The sequence below is a fragment of the Enoplosus armatus genome, chromosome 14 (genome assembly GCF_043641665.1).
Source record: "Enoplosus armatus isolate fEnoArm2 chromosome 14, fEnoArm2.hap1, whole genome shotgun sequence".
NCBI classification, from domain to species: Eukaryota; Metazoa; Chordata; class Actinopteri; order Centrarchiformes; family Enoplosidae; genus Enoplosus; species Enoplosus armatus.
In genome coordinates, this window is record NC_092193.1 from 6,478,107 (window position 1) to 6,499,758 (window position 21,652).

The following is a 21,652-nucleotide window of genomic DNA, read 5'->3' on the forward strand; positions in this document are numbered from 1 at the left end:
TTTCCCAATCAGACAAATAACTGCACTTCAATTTAAACAGTGTTAAAATGTTTTATCCCTCCATAATTCTGTCAAAATAACTAAAGCGCTAACTGAGAAACTGCATTTCAACATCCAACTCTTAATACTTTCGCTCTTTATAGGGCCCTCAGTGTGAGGTCAGCTTCATCCGTGTTGCAGCCTTTGTGTCAACCAGACTCACTGTACAAATGTCCAGATCTTTCAAAGTTAGAGACCTGCACAAAATGATTCAAGGTACACAATGAAAACTAATTAAGTCATTTAACAGGAAACTGCAGTCTTTGGCTAATAAATAAAAGAAACACTTCCACAAAGTCTATTGTACAAATATTTAATAAAAGGTAAGGACGTCTTTTCTCCAAAATGAATAGTGTAACACTTGGAAATGAATCAATTTATGGGCCCTTTTAACCTTCTGTGTCTGTTTTGATTTGTCGGAAATGTAATCTCAAATTCTTCAACACAAGTTTATCTCTTTCAGACCAATGTGGTGTTCAATGACAACCTTGAAGATGACCTTTTTTCTGTTATGTCACCAATACTTGTCTAATCTTGCTTAAACCTTGTGCCATTTCTGGTTTAATGAGGCTTCTCGAAATGTCAGTTATTTCAACTGCGGGACATTTTCAGGATTGTACTATTATATAAGCACAATATTTAAGGGGAGGTTTTATTTGAAACTTCTGACGTCTATAGAAATAGTTCTACACTTTTATCTCCACTTTTTAAAGTCACTTCTGACAAAAATGCTTTTTATCATTTAAATATAAGGATAACAAAACAAGTCCACCATCACTATTTCACCGTCATGTCTTTCATGATTTGAACACTCCTGTCTCCTGGTGCAACCAAAAACCTGCCATTGTCAACAAAGAGCTATAACCCACAGCCAAGGTGTTGGTTAGGAATCTACCCTCGTCATGCACGACAATAGTTACACGTCCCAGAGGCCACGGTGAGTAGCCCTAATGAGCGCACACATGTAACAGAATAATGCCATTAGTCGCCTGGCTGCTTCTCATGGAGTTGTCATGGAGAGGGAGAGCTCTCTGGGCACATTAGGAGCAGTCTGAGGTGTCCTACAGAGAATTGGAGGCTCTCCCTCAGCAGATGGTTACCCCACGGTGACCTTCGTCGCATATCCCTAAACTCCCACTAATCCAAGCTCCAAGCAACATCACCTAAAGCGAACCAGCTAATCCAGCAGGTCCTCTCCTGAATTTACACGCAGTGAACTAGTCTGCGTGTCTGAGCCAGACAGGAGTATGAGGTGACCCAAAATCTGGCTTCAACCATTGGCTTGTTTTGATGGTCTTTTATGGTCTGTTGTTATGTCTTAAAAGGGGTTTAACTGAGTTAAGTGGCAACATGCTCAGATTAATTTAAACAACAGAAAACAGGCTCACCCTGTAATACCATCCCTAATATTACAATGATGTATTAAAGAATACTGGTACTGTAATAGTGTTTGACATTTGCTATACTTTAAAACATCGATGAGACTAAAATGTTTAAAATGGGTTTCCTCAATGTTGGTTTCAGAGAACAGAGAACTCAAGTTTTCTTTAGTTGCTTGGCTTTTTGGATTTTATTTTTTCTCTTGAGAAAACCAGATGGCATGTACGATTATAAGACCAGATGTCATTTATTTCATTGCATAATAAGTATCTTTATTCAAACAAACAAAATTAAAAGTAAGAATTACTTTGAATTTACTGAAAGTACATTTGAGAAATCTGGATTTTTGTTTTTTTATGAAAAAGTGTCATGTAGGTTGTTACCAGATTTTACTGACACATTTGCAAACACACTCATTCTTGATATCACTTTGTGATGCAAAGGACCAAATGGCCCTCAAAATATGACAAAGTTTCTAACTGCTGACTCAGACATGACTGGTTCACAGGATGAGAAAGAACAGGAAATTCAACCAACTAATGTCCACTAAAGTTATGATACTGCATTTTATGATTATCTGGTATTATCTTACAGGATTACCCGTCAGACTGCAAGAGCCCTTCAATCACTGAATCAGTCTTCTTCGATAGAGATGCTCTTTTATGCACTGTGATGCATAGATGCCTCTGCTGCTATTCAAAACCTATTTTTACTGTCATCACTTGAGACTATTTCTGTAACAATACGACTAAGCAGCATGATGTATTATATCAATAAGCATTTCATTTAACTTTGAAAAGTTACTGCTTCACAAAAGCATCAGCGGCTTACAGTGATGAAATAATTCCTGTAGGTGCAGTAATCCTCTGCTCAACAGCCATAGCAGACGCACTGAAAATAACAGATTACCGGTGTGAAATACACTCAAGTGCTGGAACACTTTAGGATATTAACAACTCAATTCCCACTGTTTAAGCCTCACGAGGCAGCTTCGCAGCAGAGGGGCCCTGGAAAGGGCTTCGAAGTGAGCTTCGTGCTGGCTGGAGATGGGTGACAACGCGCAGATGACAGTGGCGGCCATACGCGAGGTCAGCGAGCAGCTGTTGTCATGATGTTGACCAGACAGGCAAACGGCCTGGCGACAGCTGCGACCTCCTCTACCACAGCACCTGCCCGCTTGCCAGAGCGCAATCACACAAATGCACACTCATTCACATGTGATGAAAAACACTCACACTGGCATGCACATGGACCCAAAGCAGATTGACAAAGACAAAGTACGAACCAACATACTAGGGCTGCAACTAACATGTTTTTTTCATCATCAATTAATGTGTTTATTATTTTTTTTAGTCTATAAAATGTCAGAAAATTGTGAAAAATGCTCATCAAAAGTTCCCAGAACCCAAGCTGGTGACTTCACAGTGCTTGTTTTGTTAAACCAACAGTCTAAACCCCAAATATATTCAATTAACAATATAACACAGAAGAAAACCGCAAATCCTCACATCTGACAAACTGGAACCAGTGAATCTGTTGGCAATTTGTTTAATAAATTACTTAAATGATTAATCAGTTCTCGAAATTGTCATTTCATTTTCTTTCCATTGACTAATCAATAGACTAATCATTTCAGCACTACAAAACATACATGAATAGCACATACTTGCACGCACACACACACACACACACACACACACACACACACACACACACACACACACACACACACACACACACACACACACACACACACACACACACACACACACACACACACCTTTCCATCCATTTGCCTCTCACCACACAGAGAGCAATAATAAGAGCTGCCGCTCTGTTGTTAGATTGGTTAGATCTGAGTCTTTATAACTCCTTCTTTCATTTGCCCGTTACCTCCACTGAGCCTCACTTGCTAAGATGCAAGAGGTCCTCATTACGTTGTGCAATCTCCTAATTGGGCTGCTGTGCGTAAAGAATTGATCTGCCCTTGATAGGAGAAGAGCGGGTGACAGCGAGCTTGGCTGGCCGGCCTTCGATTTTTGGTGGCCATTCTCGTTAGTGCTGACACGGCCGCACCTCGGCAGCCTTGAGTCGGTAGCACGGCCCAGAATACTACGATGGAGCTCAGCAAACGCTTTGCGGGCTCCAGGTGATTCTAACCAGGCCAAGAAAGGAGCCAGCCCTTGGACAGGGAGTAATTATCCCCCTTTCAGAACCACTGGCTGCACTACAGGAGAGCCCATCACACGGGACAGGAAAGGGGCTGCACAGGGCCAATCCGTATGGCGCTCTGGAAATACATGCAGTGCACTTCCACATAGGCACATAAATCTGACTGAATACTGGCATGAAAGGCAGAAGTGATTATCTGGGATAATCAAGCATTCACTCTCCTCATGTTGAAGAAAAAGGCAGTGTATGGTAATGAGGGGTGGGGGTGGTGGTGGTGGTGGTGGGGGGGGCGCTGTGTGACTGTAGCAGGCTCATAATCCACAGAATCGCTCCGTGGTCACTCCTCCAAAAACGAGTCACGGAAGCGGTGAATACACATTTAAGGAGGATTTACGACTCAGACACATTGCTAGGAGGGTTAAGCACTTGTTTTATGACTGGTACGATAAGAGGAGATATCAGCTTTTTTATGTGCGACACTTATAACCGTGAAAACGCCTCTTTTCTTCCCGCGACGGGTTGGCTTATGTCGGAGTCATCGAGGTGTGAAATCTCTGCAGAATCTAAAGTAGGATGCATTACAAGATTCAATGAATTCCTAAATCTCAAAAATTACTGTATTTTAAATATTTATGACAAAAGCACTTTACACTTAACTGGTTTGTCTTGAGTAAAAATATATCTAGTAACACATTGAAAGCAGCAATCAGCAAAAATACTGCCGTCCAGCGAGTATGTGCAAGTGCGAGTGATTGTGTGGCTGAATTTATGCACGAGTGTGGTTTTGAGTGCCTCCAGTGTGTCAGTAAATTTTCTTTGAGTACACCACTGAAACCCACTGATACACTCGGGCAGAGAGACTTTATCTCCCTCTTCACTCTGCTGTGTCTGGGCCCGGCCATTCTCGCATGATTGACAGACCTCGATCTGGACAGCCAGGATTAAACCTATCAATCACATAAAGCTTGGAGACAAAAAAAAAAAGAACCTGAAAAAAAAAAAATCGGGGCAGTAAATTCAATTGAGAGCACAGGGAGAAAATTGAGGTGAAGAAATATAGAAGGCCATTACCGGGCTATAGGGCTGTAGGAAAGTGAGGCCTTGCAGGATTTAGTTTCAGACGACTCCATAAATTCATATCAAATGACTGCAGGAGTGAAATATCAGTGAGGTTACAGTAAACCCTGGTGCCTCTTGCCTTTGTGATCTTTTAGGTGGAATTGTGCTCAGTCAAGGACAGCCTTTACAGGGAAAGTATTAAAGTCCTCTGGATAACAAATCAACATAAAAAGCTTGTATTTTTAGTATCGCCTTAGAGGACATTTTCATCTACGAACATGAAGCACTTCCTGTTTATCTCCTGTTGACTTTGCTGTATGCGTAGAGGTCATGTAGATGGGAAAAAAACCCATTCCTGCTGTCTGCGCTGTGTTCGTTCAGATAGGCAATGTTTGTGTTTCTCTCTGCTCTGGGACCAATACTCACGTTTTATGGTTAGTTCCCCATAATTGGACACTCCAACCCCTTTGTCTGAGTGGACGATGCAGCGGTAGCGGCCCGAGTCGCCCTTCGTTGTGTTCTCTACATCAAAAGTGCCTATGAAGCGCCGGTTGTTCCAAGGTTTAGTGGCTTTCATTGGGGCCTCCCGTCCACCGATGCCCTGTTTGGAACCGAGACAAACACACAAGTGAGCCTCCAAAATGGAAAGGTTTAATAAGCAAAGTGGCCTGACCTTGTGTGTTTCAGAAACTCTGGTTGAGTGTACTTGTTGTCTGTTCTCGTGCGTTTTTGTTTGTGTCCTATCATTCCCATCGGTGGCTGATAGTAGGAATACATTTATCACGCAGAAATGCACGCACACACACAAACACGCAGTGGGCTCTCCCCAGCTGTCACCCCTCACAGCAGGCAGATGGGGGACATTTGTTCATTAGAAATATTTCTTCATTACTGTCATCGGGGGACTTCACTTAATGTTTGTTTTCCAGCTCCTGTGCTAATGAGGACGTGTTTGTTAAAATGATGGAGTACCTGGCAGAGGACCTTTACCCAGCGTCATGCTCCCACTGATCACATGTGTGACAGTGTGCTTAGCAGCAGAGCCGGCAGGGTTATGTCTGCCAGATGCACTACCTTCGCTGCTCAGAACAAGGTCAATTCAAGACCGCTGTGCAGCTCAGTTGTGCCGGATATAGTGCACAGTATCCACAGAGCCAACATCTATATAGGTTAAGACCATACTGCGGTGATCTGAAACAACTGTAATCCCCTGCCTCCCAGACACAGAGGCCTCTGGAAATCTGGTGAGCAGGTGCAATCTCAAACACACAGGCAGAATAAAGCAACGTGTGAATGTCTTGGCTTTGAATATGTCAAATGATTCATACAGTAAATTACAAAAGCTATTGTTGGTTAAAAAAATAAAAAAACTCGGCTTAAAGTCGTAAATTTACGAGGAAAAATCTTGGAAGCATTGTTTCTTTTCGTCAAAAGGAAACACACCCCTTCACTTCGGTGTGTTTATCGGGGAAACTACAGCTCACAATCTGCTGTATCAGCACCGCTGCTGGCTGTTTGTTTTAGCAACCAGCCGCAAGAAAAACACAGACACAACCAGAGCTACACAAAATACAGCCTCTGTGCTTGACTCAAACTGAATTAACGTTTCCCATTACTTAACACCTGACACCCACTGAGCATACAGTTAAGAAATAGCACACTAGCTATATAATTCTTGTCTCATTTGTGGTCTGATAAACAGTAAATTCATCAAATTCAGTGCCCCATGTCGCTATTTCCCAAACCACTGTAGCTGTCATATTTCGCTGGGCCTGCGTGAGCATGGTTTCCATGGGAACGCAGCTGTCCATTCTTGCAAAGTGAAGCGATGTGGTTCCTTGACAAAAAAAATGACAATTTTTCCGAGTTTTTTTTTTTCCTTAAAAATTCTGACTTTGCGTTGTTTGTTGGAATATTGCCCCGCTACCCCGCGCCATAATAAGGGCCCGAGCAGGAAACCTGCGAGGATCCTATTGAAATACAAGGAATTCTTAATATTATAATTCTTCATCTCCCCAATGAAATGCAGTTTTGAGGGGCTTAACATGCTCGAAAAGTCAGGAAACTTTGCACACACGTCAGAAGTGGCAAAGAATTTTATATTCTATGGGTCTCGTGCATAAGTGTGGCAAAATGGCTCTATAGCGCCCCCTACAAAATATTAACGAAGCAGCCCTGGCCATGCATTTCACCTCAATGCACGAAATTTAGTAGGCAGGCGTATCATGCAGAGACTTAAAAAAAACAAGTCTGTTGGAACCATGCCCTAAACCCAACAGGAAGTTAGCCATTTTGAATTTACTGTATGCTTTTTGGTCATTTACAGGGTTCGTACTTAGAGGGCCCATTGTTTTTTAAAGTTTGTTTGCAGTAAATTTAACTCCATGATAAAGTTGGTTTTACTTTAACTGGTAACAGCTTAAAACATACAATAATCACTGTTTCAACAATAACCCACGATTTAATATACCTTGAAAACTGATTTAGAGTTGTGGTTAAACTGTTAACCAGAACTATATTTAAGGTCTACTGTTGTATAATTTAAGCAGACATCTGCTAGCCAATCAGGAAGATGTACCGTCTATGGCTGTGGTGTAACTGTTTAACATTTGGCCGTATGTAATTAGGGTTAAACATGTTTAAAGTACTTCTGCCTCATCTTATTTTTTTTCTTTTACCCAGCCATTTGGAACCAAATAATGTGATTTATGAAATAAGCACAACTGTCACAGTGTCTTGGGTTGTTTTGTGATGTTGATTGATCATCAATTTCTATTTTGTTTATCAAGTATTTGACTTTTGTCTCATTTTTACAAGACGGTTGCCAACAGTGGTGTCCAGATTGCACAAAATGGTTGACAGTTGTCAAGTTGGATAAAATGTTGATTTGGTAACCCTTCCAGTTATGAAAAATATTGCAACCCCCTCAAACCAGACATTGATCTTCTGTATTAACATAACATATTGAAGAACCTGCTACACTAAATGGCAAATACTTCATTTCTAATTTCCCATTTAAAGGAGACAAAGGCCTGCAGCATTTTTAGACCTGGTGGCACTGCTGACTCCAGATCAGATGATTACATATAATAGGGTCTGTCCAGAGGGCCGAGTTCTAATACTGATTCCACTCTCTGATCTAGTCTTTGATCTAGAGTGGAAGTAAAAGGATAAAAATGGATCTCACCTGAAGCCAGAGGCGGAAATTGTCCCTTTTGCGTCCATTGACAGTGCAGTGAAAAGATGCAGTCTGACCAGCGTTGACCTCCACTCCCTTTATAGTCAGGAAGTGAGGTGTGTTCACTATGAAAAAAGAGCAAATATCTTTCAGAGAGCTGCAAAAGTTACACAGGATTACATGCTGAGATGCAGAGTTCACCTTCCCTAAAATGGGTTTGTACTTTATGGGAATTAATCACCAGAACTGGGTGCTTGAGTAGCCGCATGGAGACTATGCCAATCTATGCTCCTGTGTCCACGAATTTCACTTTTACCCACTTTGTAACACGTGTATGTACGTATAACTGCAGAACGGAGAGAAGTAGGCTTGAATGGATACTGCTCTTTATTACACTACCTGATACCCCTCAGTGCCGGAGGCCAGCATCGCTTTGTGAGGAACATTCCACCTAAATCCTTAAAATGAGACACCAGAGGCTGATCTTGAACCTGCCAAAAACCAATTTCTGTCAGTTCTGTCTCTTAACTGCATCCTTTCATTGATTGAGGAGATTTTTCCAAAAGCATTATTCTCTTTTCCAACTGTGCTCATTATCAGTATGTTCACTGACTGGGATAGTCCACAGAAAGTAACTTATGTAGAACATTTTTGATTAGTACCGCTATTCTGCATAGAAAAATAGGGCAATTCAATGGAGCGACCTTGATTCGAAACATAACCAAATCTCTAAAGACTTGGCAAAAGCTAATTCTATCACTTTCATCATCAAGACTTTCACTTCTACTTAATATTTCATAACCTTGTCTTTGAACTGCACCTCCTTTATAACTTTGTCTTGTCAATCCATCCAGTGCCAAAAAAGACAAATCTATTTTTCTCATCGTTAATGTCTTCCTTAATGACAGAAGGAGAGGCAGACCACCCAGTGGCATAATCACACCTTTGTGCTAGATATTCCACATGGTCGTATAAATAGAAAATGAATTGGCTGTGCTCCACTGAGGAGTCGGTCTGATCACTTTGCTTATCACTCAAAGAAACCCAATTGCCACTGAGTATTGAGTATTATTGATCTACTCACACTTTTACACATTTAAAAATTGATCACGTCGCAAGGTGTCATTGATTTACTCAAATACATTTATATGCAACACATATCGCTATATAAATCCATCTCATTGGCATAACATTTGTAGGAATTCAGCTGCTTTCAAATGGTTACCAGGTCATTAGCGCCCTAACAATCGGAGCTTGATACTTGGGGTATGAGGGGTAGAGTAAAGTATAAATCAATTGACGAAAACCCGTGTGGTATTGATTAAGACTTAGACTGTCGAGTGTGAAAACCTCTTAGTATAAACTTAAGGAGTGCCATATGGACTAACATGAATCTCAGTACTCAAAAGCATAGCAATGAGGAATCCTGAAGAGCCCTCGTCCTTGTACTCCCACCAGGCTGCCACAGCCTATTCCAAAAGCCGAAGTAGAAAAATTCTAAATATGCTAGTGATTACATGTTCATTAGCGCCGCAGCGCACTCTGAAGTGCTTGTACTTCTCTTCAGCAAGGGTAGCAGAACTCCTGAACATCTGAGAGATGAGATGCTTTACTGAATATCCTTAAGGGAGAAGTATAGTGGAACCCAAACACAAGCAGCAGAACACTGTATGGTGGTATTTGTTTTTCGTCCCCATTTTTTATTTATTTATTTATTTTTTTGCACTATTTCTCCCGTCTCTCAAAGAATAGATTTAATACAGCCACTCCAACATTAAATCCTGAGCACACTTCAGCATGTCAACTGTATGCTCATAAATCTTCAGGGAGCTAGGAGGAGGGAGGTTTACACTTCGGATTGACTGTAGTATACTCTTTGAAGGCCTTTTGTTTGACTGGGGGGCCTTGAATAGAACAACGATACAGGTATTTGGGAGGGTGTCATGGAAAGGACAATGACTCTTTGATGATATTCTTTTATGATGAAGGGAAAAAGGACTTACTGCACTGGTGGCCCTGGACCACGATGTCTTTGATGGCCAGCAAGCCACGCTGCCCTGAGGTTACGGCTTCAAACACAATCTGAGGAGGAGAGAGGAGACTCATAACACCAATGATAAATGGGCACATGTCTTCAAATGGCACTTGAGTGAGGCAGCCCGTGTGCACAGGGAAAGTCCAGCTCCTGCTAATGCGATCTGCTCTTAGCTGGGCTCAGCTGGTCACACAGCTGCAGGCCACCGACATTATTTCCACAATATGTCACACTTGATAGGTGTTATGACATGCAAGTGTTAAATTAAGTTTGAGCCTTGAGACGATTATCACACAGTCTGTGACAAGCACATAGTGTATGGGGGGGGGCACCTAACATCACTGTAATGTTTAAGGGGTCAATTCACCCGAATTTCTCTTCTCACTTACCGCCGTCTCATCATTTGGTTTTAGTCGTCCAGGTGCTGAGATTTTTGCCATGTAGGCGAATTAAATTTTGTGTGTGTTTTGAATGACATGACATCATGAAATAGTAACATCTCTTTCCAGGTTTGGAAAGATGGAAATGTAAATCTGTTGCTAGGAAACATCTGTAGTGTTGTCAAATCCAAGGCAATCAAACATGTAAACAGAAGTCACTATAGCATCACAAGCAGCAACTTCTAAATAATAATAATAATAACAGTTGTGGGGGGCCAAATGCTAAACTTAGCCGGCAGTCCTTTGTAAATATAAGTGTGACAGTTTTATTTATACACGCAAACATTGGAGAAATATGAGTGTTTCAGAGTTTCAGAGCAGTATTTATGTAGAATGAGGGTGAAATAACAGATTTGGCTAACCTAACCAGTGTTATTTGGCCAGATAATGTAACGTTTTTGCCATTTTGTCACTATTAAACAGCATTTTGATCAAATGGAAGTATTCCATTACTTCTTTTACAGTTCAAATCTAAACAGGTCATATCAAGTTAGCAAGCTAACATTAGCTTGGTTGGTCGGTTCACTTATCTATGAAATGGTTTCTCCTGGCAGTTACTGGGTGTAAATATTTAGTAACTACTGCTGTAATGTCTACGTAAGAATGAGTTTGTGTGGTGCAACCCGTTCTCATTTTGTGATGTGTAAAATCTTCACTTGGCTTTGATAATAATTACTCTCAATTTAAGCTTATTAACAGCTGGTGCAAGTGATCCACAGTGATAATCCACAAACCTCACTGTCAACTATTTTTATTGTTGATGGTATTGTTGCCAAGTATAAAACCATTGACTGGGGAAGAAATCTCAGAGGCGAACATCTCAAAACATGAAAAAATATACTCAAACTATTGCCATGATAGATGCCACTAGAGGTAAATGTGAACATATGCTTTTTTCATGATTGAGCTGGGAACCAACTCTTTACTGCAAATTAAAGGGGTATCTCTTCCGCAAGAAGGAGCTGCTGTTACATTTTACAGTTGCTCTGCGTCTAGTGTTACTTGGTTGACATGTTTGTTGCCACCTCTGACAGAAAATCTGAAATCATGTACAACTGTGCAGTGTAGGACTAACATGAGCCTATTTTAAGGACCAAATTCTCCTGCAAAACAAATGGTCCTAAGCCCTGACAGAGGGCGTGCCCCAGCAGAATGTCAGAGTTATGTACTCGCTGGTCTGCAGTGTGATAAAAAGGGAAACAGAATGCCAGTCCCTTCCCAACCCCAGGGTGTGGTGCAGAGACCCATTACACCACACACACTCAGACTACACATGTTTTGCATGCCATTATTCCCTAAATACAAGCCTATACCTTCCAGTGAATGGTATATATTAATGGGTATTTTCCGTATATGGTGTCACCCAGAAACTCATGTCCTGCTGTAGTCATAGCTAGGCTGCTCACACAAACATCTCTACGATTCCTTTTGTAGCCCAGGAATGTGGAGGCGGAGATAGTTACCATTGTCATCTGGGAGGCAGGATGCCTTCAGATAAGGCTGTCTAATTATAAATTTCTTTTTTTGTCTCATGAAATATGAAAGTGAATGTCTCGGCTGCCAATTATGGCCTCATTACAGGCTAATTTAAAGGAAATTAAAAGGCCAACCACTCCATATATCGCCACCAGACAAATGAACTAGCCCCCTACTCTCTAATTGAAATCCTTTGTTTGTGCAACAGACATCAGTCAGCCTGCCTAATAGCTGTGATATAATTGATTCCAACATCAATGATAGTGCAGTGCATAATTGGGCCTGACCCACAGAGTGAAAATATTCACATGGGACGAAAGCGTGTTGATGTCACAGGAAAGTTCACCATTCTCATTTGTCAGAGAGACAGACAGTGAACCCAACATTAAATGTCTACATCACCGCACTGGCTATCCCTAAGGGACTTGGCTAAGTACTACATTACAGCATGATTGATTAGCTCTGCCACAGGTTCTACTGTATTCAAATCAAGATAGATGAGGACAATTGGGTTTTTCTCTCTCATTGCATATCAGGATAAATAATAGGTACTCATCTCATGCACAAAGTTTGAGTAGTATGTGCAGAACATATTTAGATGTGTGCATTACATTTACTGAAAATTATAGGTTTTTCACAGTTTTCAGCTGTTTTGGAAATGACAATCTCAATTAAAAGTTTTAGGGAAGACCTGACAGAAGAGTAATTACCGAAGGCTGAACGGCTCGTGATGACTAAAAGCCTTACTGGTAATTAAAAAATAATTTCCAAGTATCAGGTGGCTTCCCTTTGACAATTGCGTAGGTTACTATGCAATTAAAGATACCTATAATTAGTGCCATGTTGTTAATTAGTGACAATTTCAAGCATTGGTCTCTCTTTTCTTGACTGAGAGTGGTGCTAAGATCATTAGCATCCTTGCATTTACCCATGTTGTCAGTTTTGGTCTGGAACAATTACAAACAGAGACAGACCTTCCGCTGGGGTTTGATCGGCAACAGATGCTGGGAATTTTCCTGAACACACTGGAAAGCATAATCCGTCATTTTAAGCCTAAACGCTCACAGTACAGGCAGAGATTTGCTGAAATACACCACAAACAGGATGTTTCACCGTCACTGAACTTCACTTCAATTCAAAAGCAACACACCGTTTTGTTTAAAAGGTGTAGATTGGCTTGTCGCGTTGAGGAAGCAGTTGAGGTCAATGTGTCTGAGCAAAACATTTTATTTCTTCATTTCAAAACAGAGTCAAAGACGGTTAGAGCTTAGGCTTGTGGTCTACATTTCATTTCAGCCACATTTGTCTGTACGTAGGATGAATCCAAACACAACAAGCTGTGCCTCTGCTACCGATAGACTCCTTCAATCTTTAAGTGTCTTGAGCCAAACTAAAAACATTTGACCAGACTGGCTTTGCATCATTATGTCAGACAAGGGTCACCATCCTGTCAACAGCGAGCAGTGACTATTAGTGGTAGCTGCAGCACATTCTGTCCTTCTCAACTGTTGCCTTCTCCCTCTTTTGTCCATATGCTTCTCATTAAGGCTCCTATCTTGCATTCAGCAGTGAGAAGCTCAGCGGTGTCCCTTGTTAACTAAGTTATCAGGGTGGCTATGATGAGCAGGAAGCAGGACTCCCCACAGTTTCACTGACCAGCTCTGCCAGGCCATAATGAAATAATTCACCAAGGGGACCATCTCCCATTGGGAGGTTAAGGGGTCTCTCTGCATCAATTAACATTTGGTGGACTCGTGGAACAAGCCCGGCGAAGACTAATAGCCAGGCAAGTGTGAAATCACCTTGCCCTGGACAGCAGTCATGTGCATTGGTAAGTGAAAATGAGTTTTCAGAATTGGAAAAAGAGAACTGGCTCAGATGGCGGGGAGGGAGAACAGATTACCATGGATACAGAGGTAGCCCCAGAAATCAATAATCTTCGGTGTTTTGAATGGGCTATTGTGCGATTGTTTGGACCTTCTCAAATAATAAATTTGTCTTGCTCCACCCATTGAACAGGCTTTAATGACTTTGGCTTAACTATGAAGGCCGCTCACAATGAGCAACCTAGTTTTATAATGAGACATTATGCAAAAGACAGCTGGATTCAGACGACACTTCCTCACCTGGTAGAAGTTGGGCCAGTAGGTGCTGATGGCCAGTTCTACCTGTCCCCAGGAGCGAGTGGCTGGACCCGACACGTTCCAAACAGGCATCCCCATGGGACTGTTGTTTTCTTTGATATAGACATTTAGATGACCTGGGTGGCTGTTGTCTCTGCCTCCTATATAGTAGTGGAAGGTAACGCAGTGGGTGTCATTCTCCCTCAGCTGCGGTGTCAGCAGTAAGGCCTTCTGCCCTGCAAAGCGTCCCGACGTGTTCACCATCATGAAGGTTGAACCTGCAACATGGACAAGTTTTGCATCATAAGTTTATCCAACTAGCAGTTCAAGCAGTGGCAGGGCAAACTGATGTTCGTAGCAAAAAGTCCTGCAATAGAGATAATCACACAGTGTCCCATGTACAACTACAAGATAGTATGCTACAAGAAACCACAGAAAATTGGAAATGTTATTTCAAATGAATGGTTTTTATCCGAGCTCACGATGTGGCTCTATGAAAGACAATGTCAGTAAGTCGGTTGGTCGACTGGCTTTGCATCATTATGCCACATGATGTAGCCTAAGACTGTAGAGATCCCTTCACTTTTTATATAGCGCCATCACCAGGTCAAATTTGTATTTGTTCAATATTTTACTTTATGACCAAATACCTGTGATGACATTCCCACCAACCTCAGCTGTACTTTGTGTTTAGTGTTATATAGCAAATGTTGGCATGCTAACACACCAAACTAAAACATTTTACCTGCAGCATGTTTGCATTGTCATTGTGAGCATGTTAACATGCAGACGTTAGCATTTAACTCAGAGCTCCACTGTGCCTCAAAGAGCTGCAAGAGTGGCTCATTTGGTAGATGACTGAAGGCTACCTTAATGTATTTGGTCCCTGGCAACAGAGCAACATAAGTTGGATGTGTTGGTGTTTAGAGGCAGGTGGTTATTAACATGATAGAAATATCCCCGAGGCAAGAATAACAATCAGGTCCTGAGGTTTAACAGTAACTAAATAAAAGGCCTAATCTTGTAAGAGTATGCTGTAAGCAGGTAAATGACTGTGCTGAGACGTTTCCTATTAGTGCTGAGAACTGTAGCATGTGACCCTTTATGAGAAAATGCTCTTATCATTGGTTTGATAGAAACTCTCTAATCATTATCGTTCATCAAAATACAAAGACAAAAAAAAGACTAATCCTACGAATGCTGGATGTTTTCTCTCAATGACAGAGAGAAGGGAAATGATGAGAAATCAATACGATAAAATTTATTTGCCAACCAAGCCCCATTTAGATTTTATCGCTTTGGTTCAATATTAAAGGTTAATCTAATTCTCTCCCCTCTTGCCAATAAAACACAAGTGAGAATTATTATGTTGGCAAACTTTCAAGGAGATGCAGAACACATTCTATTTGTCATCATCCTATTTAGCTTGGCTCGGTAATGAGATGGCACAAATCGTAACAGCATTTGAGACACAGCCAAAAAGACTCAACAGTTTCTGTTGAAATACATCCTGTTGGAAGTGTGGTAATGATTGGAAGGAACATTTTGCTTAGAGGTGAGACAAACAACCTGTTAGCTAATAGCTCTGCTCTCCTGCATGTGAGGCAGAGCTGAACTGCAGTGGATGTGAATCTTTTTCATTAACTTTAACATCTGGTGATTCACTCAGATATGGTGTTTAAAAGGGTGAATAACGTCAACTAAATCTGCAGGCTTGGTCCCCGAGTGCGTCAGCCAAACAGCCTCTCACAAAACCCTATTTGTTCCATCAATGACTCGAGCTTGCCCACTTGTCTTGTTGCACTGCACTTGTAACGCTCACCAATTCCATCTGTCTCCAGCTTCAGATAACGAGTGGGGGTGCTGTCATGTTTACACAATGAAACAGGAGGAGAGGGAGCAGAGGAGGAGGAGGAGGAGGAGCAGTGAGCTGTGATGACACAAAGTCAGCCTCCTCAGCTTTGTTTGTCAGGTAGTAGCAAGTGGTTTGGGTCATATGAACATCATAAGTCTCCTACACATAAGTGAAACCATGAACACAAACCAGAGAGACCATGTTGTACCGCTGGTGAAACCATGCATGCACATGGTCCACATGGTCCACATGGACCACACAGGCCACAAGAGGAATACAGAAAATGTGGGCCAGACAGTGCGCTGTATATCTGTAATAAACTGAGGCTTACATTTGGCTCAGATCAATTCTCATTGGTCAAGAAAAGGAACTTTACAGAATATATTTACATTATATTTCATAATAATTTTGAAACACAAATCAATAAATACATAGGTGTGCCTGAAAGCGTATTGTTGACCTTGGAAACTCTAGATTGACAAAAAAAATGTAACTCAAGGTCCAGAGAGCTCGCTCAGTTGTCAAGAAGACATCTCAGTTGTCATCACATGACTTAAGTGTGGAACTTCAAAACTACGGAACTGTCTCCATGACGACCGAGCAGTTCCAACGTTCTTGCATCACATGATGACAACCGAGATATCACCATGACAACTGAGCTAACTCCATCCACTCAGGATGACCAGAGGTTCGCGTGGAGACGTTCAGAAACCTGCCGGTGCCAATGCGACTAGACAAGACGGTGTATCGTTTCCATAGCAACGGCTCTCTGTACTTCCGTCCTAACTGCCGTTTTTCCTAGCTGGATATAATTTGTGGCGTCTGAAAATATGAATGAGGATAATGATAGTGAGTTACTTGCTACAGTTGCATTTCTAGTATTGATAAAACTGCGAAAACATTTATAAATGTTTTAATTTTCCCTGCAGCGTTCTAAAACTGTTTTGTCTTGTCATGAATCTTTGGTCTGAACTTAAACAAAATAAGTCATACAAGGCCTTTCAGAATATCTCCCTGTGTTTACTGTAATAAAAAGGCACTTTTTGAAGTTGTGATTAGCTATTTATGATTGTGGCTTTCCTGTGTTGTATATTTTCCTGCACAGCATGATCACTCTGTTGTGATTCACTATTGTGAACAGCACACTGCTGTTCTCCCCAAGCTTTTTAATGTATTATTCACTTTCAGTTTGTCTCTGATTCAAATGATGAGGCTAATTATTTCTGCAAGAAGTTGTGTAAGGTACACGTAGAAGGGCAGGAGAGGAGTCGACTTTGAGACACTTGTTTGTCCAACCTCAATCAGGTGCCTCTCTATGAGGGCTCTGAGGTCTCTTTAATAACATTCAGCCATCTGCTCAGGTGCCCAGAACATTTTTGGTTTTTCCCTTTGAGGCATCAGCTACCCCTTGGTGTGATGCGAACCAGCACTAACAATCAGTTGATGAATTGTTCAGTTGTAGCTCATGTTACAAAGACAAAGATGCTCGCACCACGGCTTTCCTTTATGATTAAAACAGGCTGTTTACTTTTCATTTCAAACAGCCACGTTGTGACAGTGTTGCACAGGAGATTTATGCACAGCAGTGATCTTTGTTGGTACTTAGAGGTGAAAATATCAGATCCCTCAAGCAGCATTTGTACACTTTTTACTACCATGTTGATGTAATATTAATACAATAGGTACCCTTTGTAAGTAGTCACTTCTTGTTTAATAAAGCTTAAGGCAGAGGACGTATTAAAGTGAAATTACTTGAAAGAAACGTGTAAATATTAGAACATTTCTTCCTCACTACCAGGCAGGTTGCAAAACTGTGGCAACGAGGACACGAAATTCCTGTCACCAAATTTGAGGCCTACAAATCGTCTTGATTTGAGTCAGTGAACCCAAACACAACAAGAGGAAAAATACTTTCCTTTCCTCATTATTTGACCACCATAAAACATAAGAATACAGTATTTCGAGTGACAGGTCGCCGCCTCATCGCGCTGCCATAGTCACTGTCAAAAAGAAGTGAAGAGGATGACAGGAAAACTCTGATTGTCATTCAGTTTCCATGCTCTTAGAGCCTAATGACCACATACTCTGCAGGACCTGCTGCACCATGACAAGCTAATTAGCCAGTGAGACTAAGAGCAAATTATAATGACACTGTGTTAGTGCTGTGCTAATGTGCTACTGATGCACAAGGGTGTTTTCTCTCCCTCTCTTCTTCCTTCTCGATCTCTTTTGCCTTAACAATGACGTGTTCAAGACCAATTAAAAATAGAGAGCTCTCGGCACACTCAAGGCCTGTCTCTGCAACTCTGTAAAGGCCAGGGCTCCGTTATTGTCTAAGGTATTCAGAGGAACAGATTTATTATTATTCCAATGTAGGCCACCTTCACCTTCCATTATAATGATGGCTGAACGTGGAGAACATGGAGACTGGTATGAAAAATGAATTAGTGAAAGATGAAGTGTCCCTGCTGCAAATGCTACATACATTCATGTTGATGTTTTTCAGAAATTAAGGGCACACCACTGAAATAAAAATGTATGACTTTCATTGTACTAGGATATTTTAGACATTATTAACAAGGACACGGTGCCTGAATGAGGCCTGTTGCACAGAAAACATTAACAAGACTATTCGTTGTCAGAGGCCATAACTGAGAGGGTGTCACAAAAATGGTACACATTTGGTTGTGGCCCCAATCTCTTCTTCACCGATTTTAGTGAATTTCTGTCATTAGTCAAGTGTTGATTAAAGGAAAATGTCCACATCATTGGAAGCGACATTGGGAAGTACTACTGCAAGTGGAAAAAGTTGTAGCTGCAAGAAATCTGATAAATTGCCTCAAACAATCTCACATTAGTCTGCGTCATTTGGGGCTGAAGACTATGAGCTTGAAAATGAATAAAATTTGGGGGTGTGGAGTTAAAAAGACGTGAGCTTACCAGACCTCTGCAGCGCACTCCTCATCTCTGCTACATTAGTTGCTGCTAGCATAACAAACCCGAACTGTCAACTATGTCCCTGATTCAATGCTAATCGTTTAGCATTCTTTAAGAAACAGCATCCAAAACGTCTCTAATAGGATGCTAAAAGAAAAAGAAACACTTAATTCATGTGGTATTTTCTCTGAAAGTCAAACTAAGAACAAACACATTAAACAACCCCAAAAAACTGAATATCTGCGAACTAACAAATGTTTCCTACTTGGATAAAGACTTTTCCAGCAAGTGTAAACCCACAAATGTTCAGAGTCAGCTGGACATTAAGCGATCTACAACATCGGCTTTAGTGGTTTAATGGTATAATGAGCCATCCAGAGAGAACCGTGGACATATTCCAGGGGAAGGCTTTCATCAGGTTAATGCTGTTACCTGTCAGCTCACTCACACTGGCAGAGCAGTTGGGAGTTGGTCACAGCTTGTGTCAGTCCATATGGGAAACAAGTTCGTGGTGACAAACTGGTAATCGCTCAAGAACTAAAAACTTCTTGGTAACCACCAGAGCCCTGGTATTTCTATCCAAGCAATGGGTCTTGTGCATTATACTATATAGTATAGTGTACATAATATAGACATTATCCTGAGGAAAAAACTAATGACCATAATCCATTGAAAGACTAACAAAATGATATACAGTATGACATACTGCTTTTATGAAACAATCAAAGTCATTTTAGAAATGACAGCTTTTCAGGAAGTCTCATGTCTTTAGAGTCTGTGTTATTGCAGAAAGCAGGAGGAGACTCAGGGTTGGTAGAAAAGTACATAGAGAACAGTGACCTGAGATAAATGTCAGAAGAATCCTATTAACCCTTTTCTATTGCATTCAAGCTCCTTGTTTGACTGTGGACACTACTCCAAAAAGACTGAGCAGCATCCAATGTATGAATATGATTTTAATTAAAGACACCTGATTGCACAAGTGACACCAAAGTAACCAAATAAATGCACTGCTCAGTAGGGATACATTTAGAGGGCTGGTTACACCGTTTTCAAGCAGAACAGGAATGATGTAGTAAAATACCCCGAGCTGGTTTCGTGGCTACATTTGTACATTTTCTTTTTTCCTTTTCTTAAAAAAGGCAGGAAAGGCTTCTTAATGGGAATACAGCCTGATATAACTTAGTTAATACAAATAGGGAATCGTCTAATCCTAATCATCAAAGTCTATAGATTGGAGGTATTTAGATTAATTATGAGTTGAGTGATGGTCTGAGCAGAGGATATAATTTGCAGTAATGACTAGCGCTCATTATTTCTCCTCCATTCAGGTCCTGAACTCTGGGAAAACCATTATGTGGGGGAAATCAGAATGAAGGGGCGCTCTTTAAACCCAAACCCTCCAGGTCTCATTTGCTAATAAAATTCACAGAGGTCACCACCGCAGAAAAGCGCGGCTGCCGCTTCGGAAATGTCAATGAAGACAGGGCTATTCTCACTGTCTGCCACCAATCAAAAATGCTCTCGCTGTGAGGGTTAGGCTGTTAATGTGAACAGCCGTGGCCTCCGCTCAATTTTCCAGAACTTTCCCTGTGTCCTTTGAAACATGAAAGGGGCCTGATAAAGTAACACTGAATAAGTTTGGGCTCTCCATATGAAGGGCCTGCCAGGTTTCTTTGACGGTGTCAAACAGATTCACCCAAAACCATCCATCATGCGGAACACGTTGCAGCCCTGTCATTTTAGTCAGGTGGAACAACTGACCCTTATTATGTTTCATGGCAGCATCCTTTGTTGCTGCATGTCAATCAACAGCGATTCTTAATGGCTTAATATGGTCATCTTAATATGCAGTGCGCACTATTGGCGCGCCACTGCAATAAATGGGTCATATAATGGCCCATTTGCCTGATACAAACCCATTACACCACAGAGAGTGTTCATGTGAGTCACCTAGCTGCATCATTAGCCTTAATTGCACACATACTCTGCACACTAATGGGAAAAGATACAGTATGAAAATATGTTCTCCATCATGACAGTACAGTGTGCTGTCATAATCCTGTTTACTCAGACCACAGTACACTTCTTAACCCCACAAACACGCTAAATTGAAAATTGCAGTCTGCCATCCCCAGGAATTAATTCACGAATTGATCAGACGTCGTAATTTGCTGTTCTGTTTCGTCCCCTAATCATATCACGGGGTTTCTCCTTAACCTCACAACCTTGCCAACACAATGCAAGGTGTGATTTTCACACAAAGTTGTGAATGGCTCAAAAGCAATTAGCTTATTTTCACAAGACGGCGCCCCTCCCTCCTCAACAGCAAATCCCATCTTTTGCTGATGTGATTTAAATTCTGATTAAATTTCTGACGTCCTTCAGTCAGTGGGTGTTCTCTCCTCTCATATTTTAAGTGGCCATCCTTCTCCTCTTTCATTTCAACAGCACATACCGCGTTGTAAATAACACTGGTTGTCCAGGTAAGGCGGAGGGGCTTTGTCAATTCATTACCTGCTGATTGAAATGGTCAGGAAGGTGAACAGTTTGCCTTTTAAAAGTATCCATCTTATCCATATGCAGTAGCCGCACTCTAAGAAAGGCACCCTCTGGGTTCAAGAGTGAGCTGCATTTGCATGAACACATTATGAACCTGACAAGAAAGAACCAGAATGAGAGATCACCGTTACCCTATGAAGAACCTCATTCTGCCAATCCTTCACTATTGTCTGGGTGTCATTATCGACCAAGGGCGTGCTATCAAAACAAAGACCAGGCGCAACAGAGAGACAAAAACATTCAATTTCTCTCCTGCAACATATTTAGAGCAGACATTAAGAACACAACAATACGTCATTTAGCCGGAGCTGCATTTGCTATTGTGCCTAGCATAATACAAAAACCCTAATTAATCTCAGTTAGAGGGCCTTCTTTCTCCTCCCCTCTCCTCCTCCT

At 41.3% G+C, this 21,652-nt stretch overlaps 1 protein-coding gene across 7 annotated transcripts in view; it reads right to left on the reverse strand.

The window, feature by feature from the left end:
* The window catches only part of LOC139296587 (receptor-type tyrosine-protein phosphatase mu-like), a 142,390-nt gene that overhangs the window by 84,127 nt on the left and 36,611 nt on the right, over positions 1–21,652 (reverse strand). For 6 of the 7 annotated variants that reach the window (XM_070919039.1, XM_070919040.1, XM_070919038.1 and 3 more), the window contains exons 1-2: positions 6,975–6,998; positions 5,077–5,251 (exon numbers count right to left, since the gene is read on the reverse strand). In XM_070919039.1, coding sequence (XP_070775140.1) covers positions 5,077–5,251; positions 6,975–6,998 — 199 coding nt within the window. Of the gene's footprint in view, positions 1–5,076; positions 5,252–6,974; positions 6,999–7,837; positions 7,954–9,831; positions 9,911–13,905; positions 14,181–21,652 lie in introns of those variants that run through there. The other variant, XM_070919034.1, reaches the window with a different exon arrangement.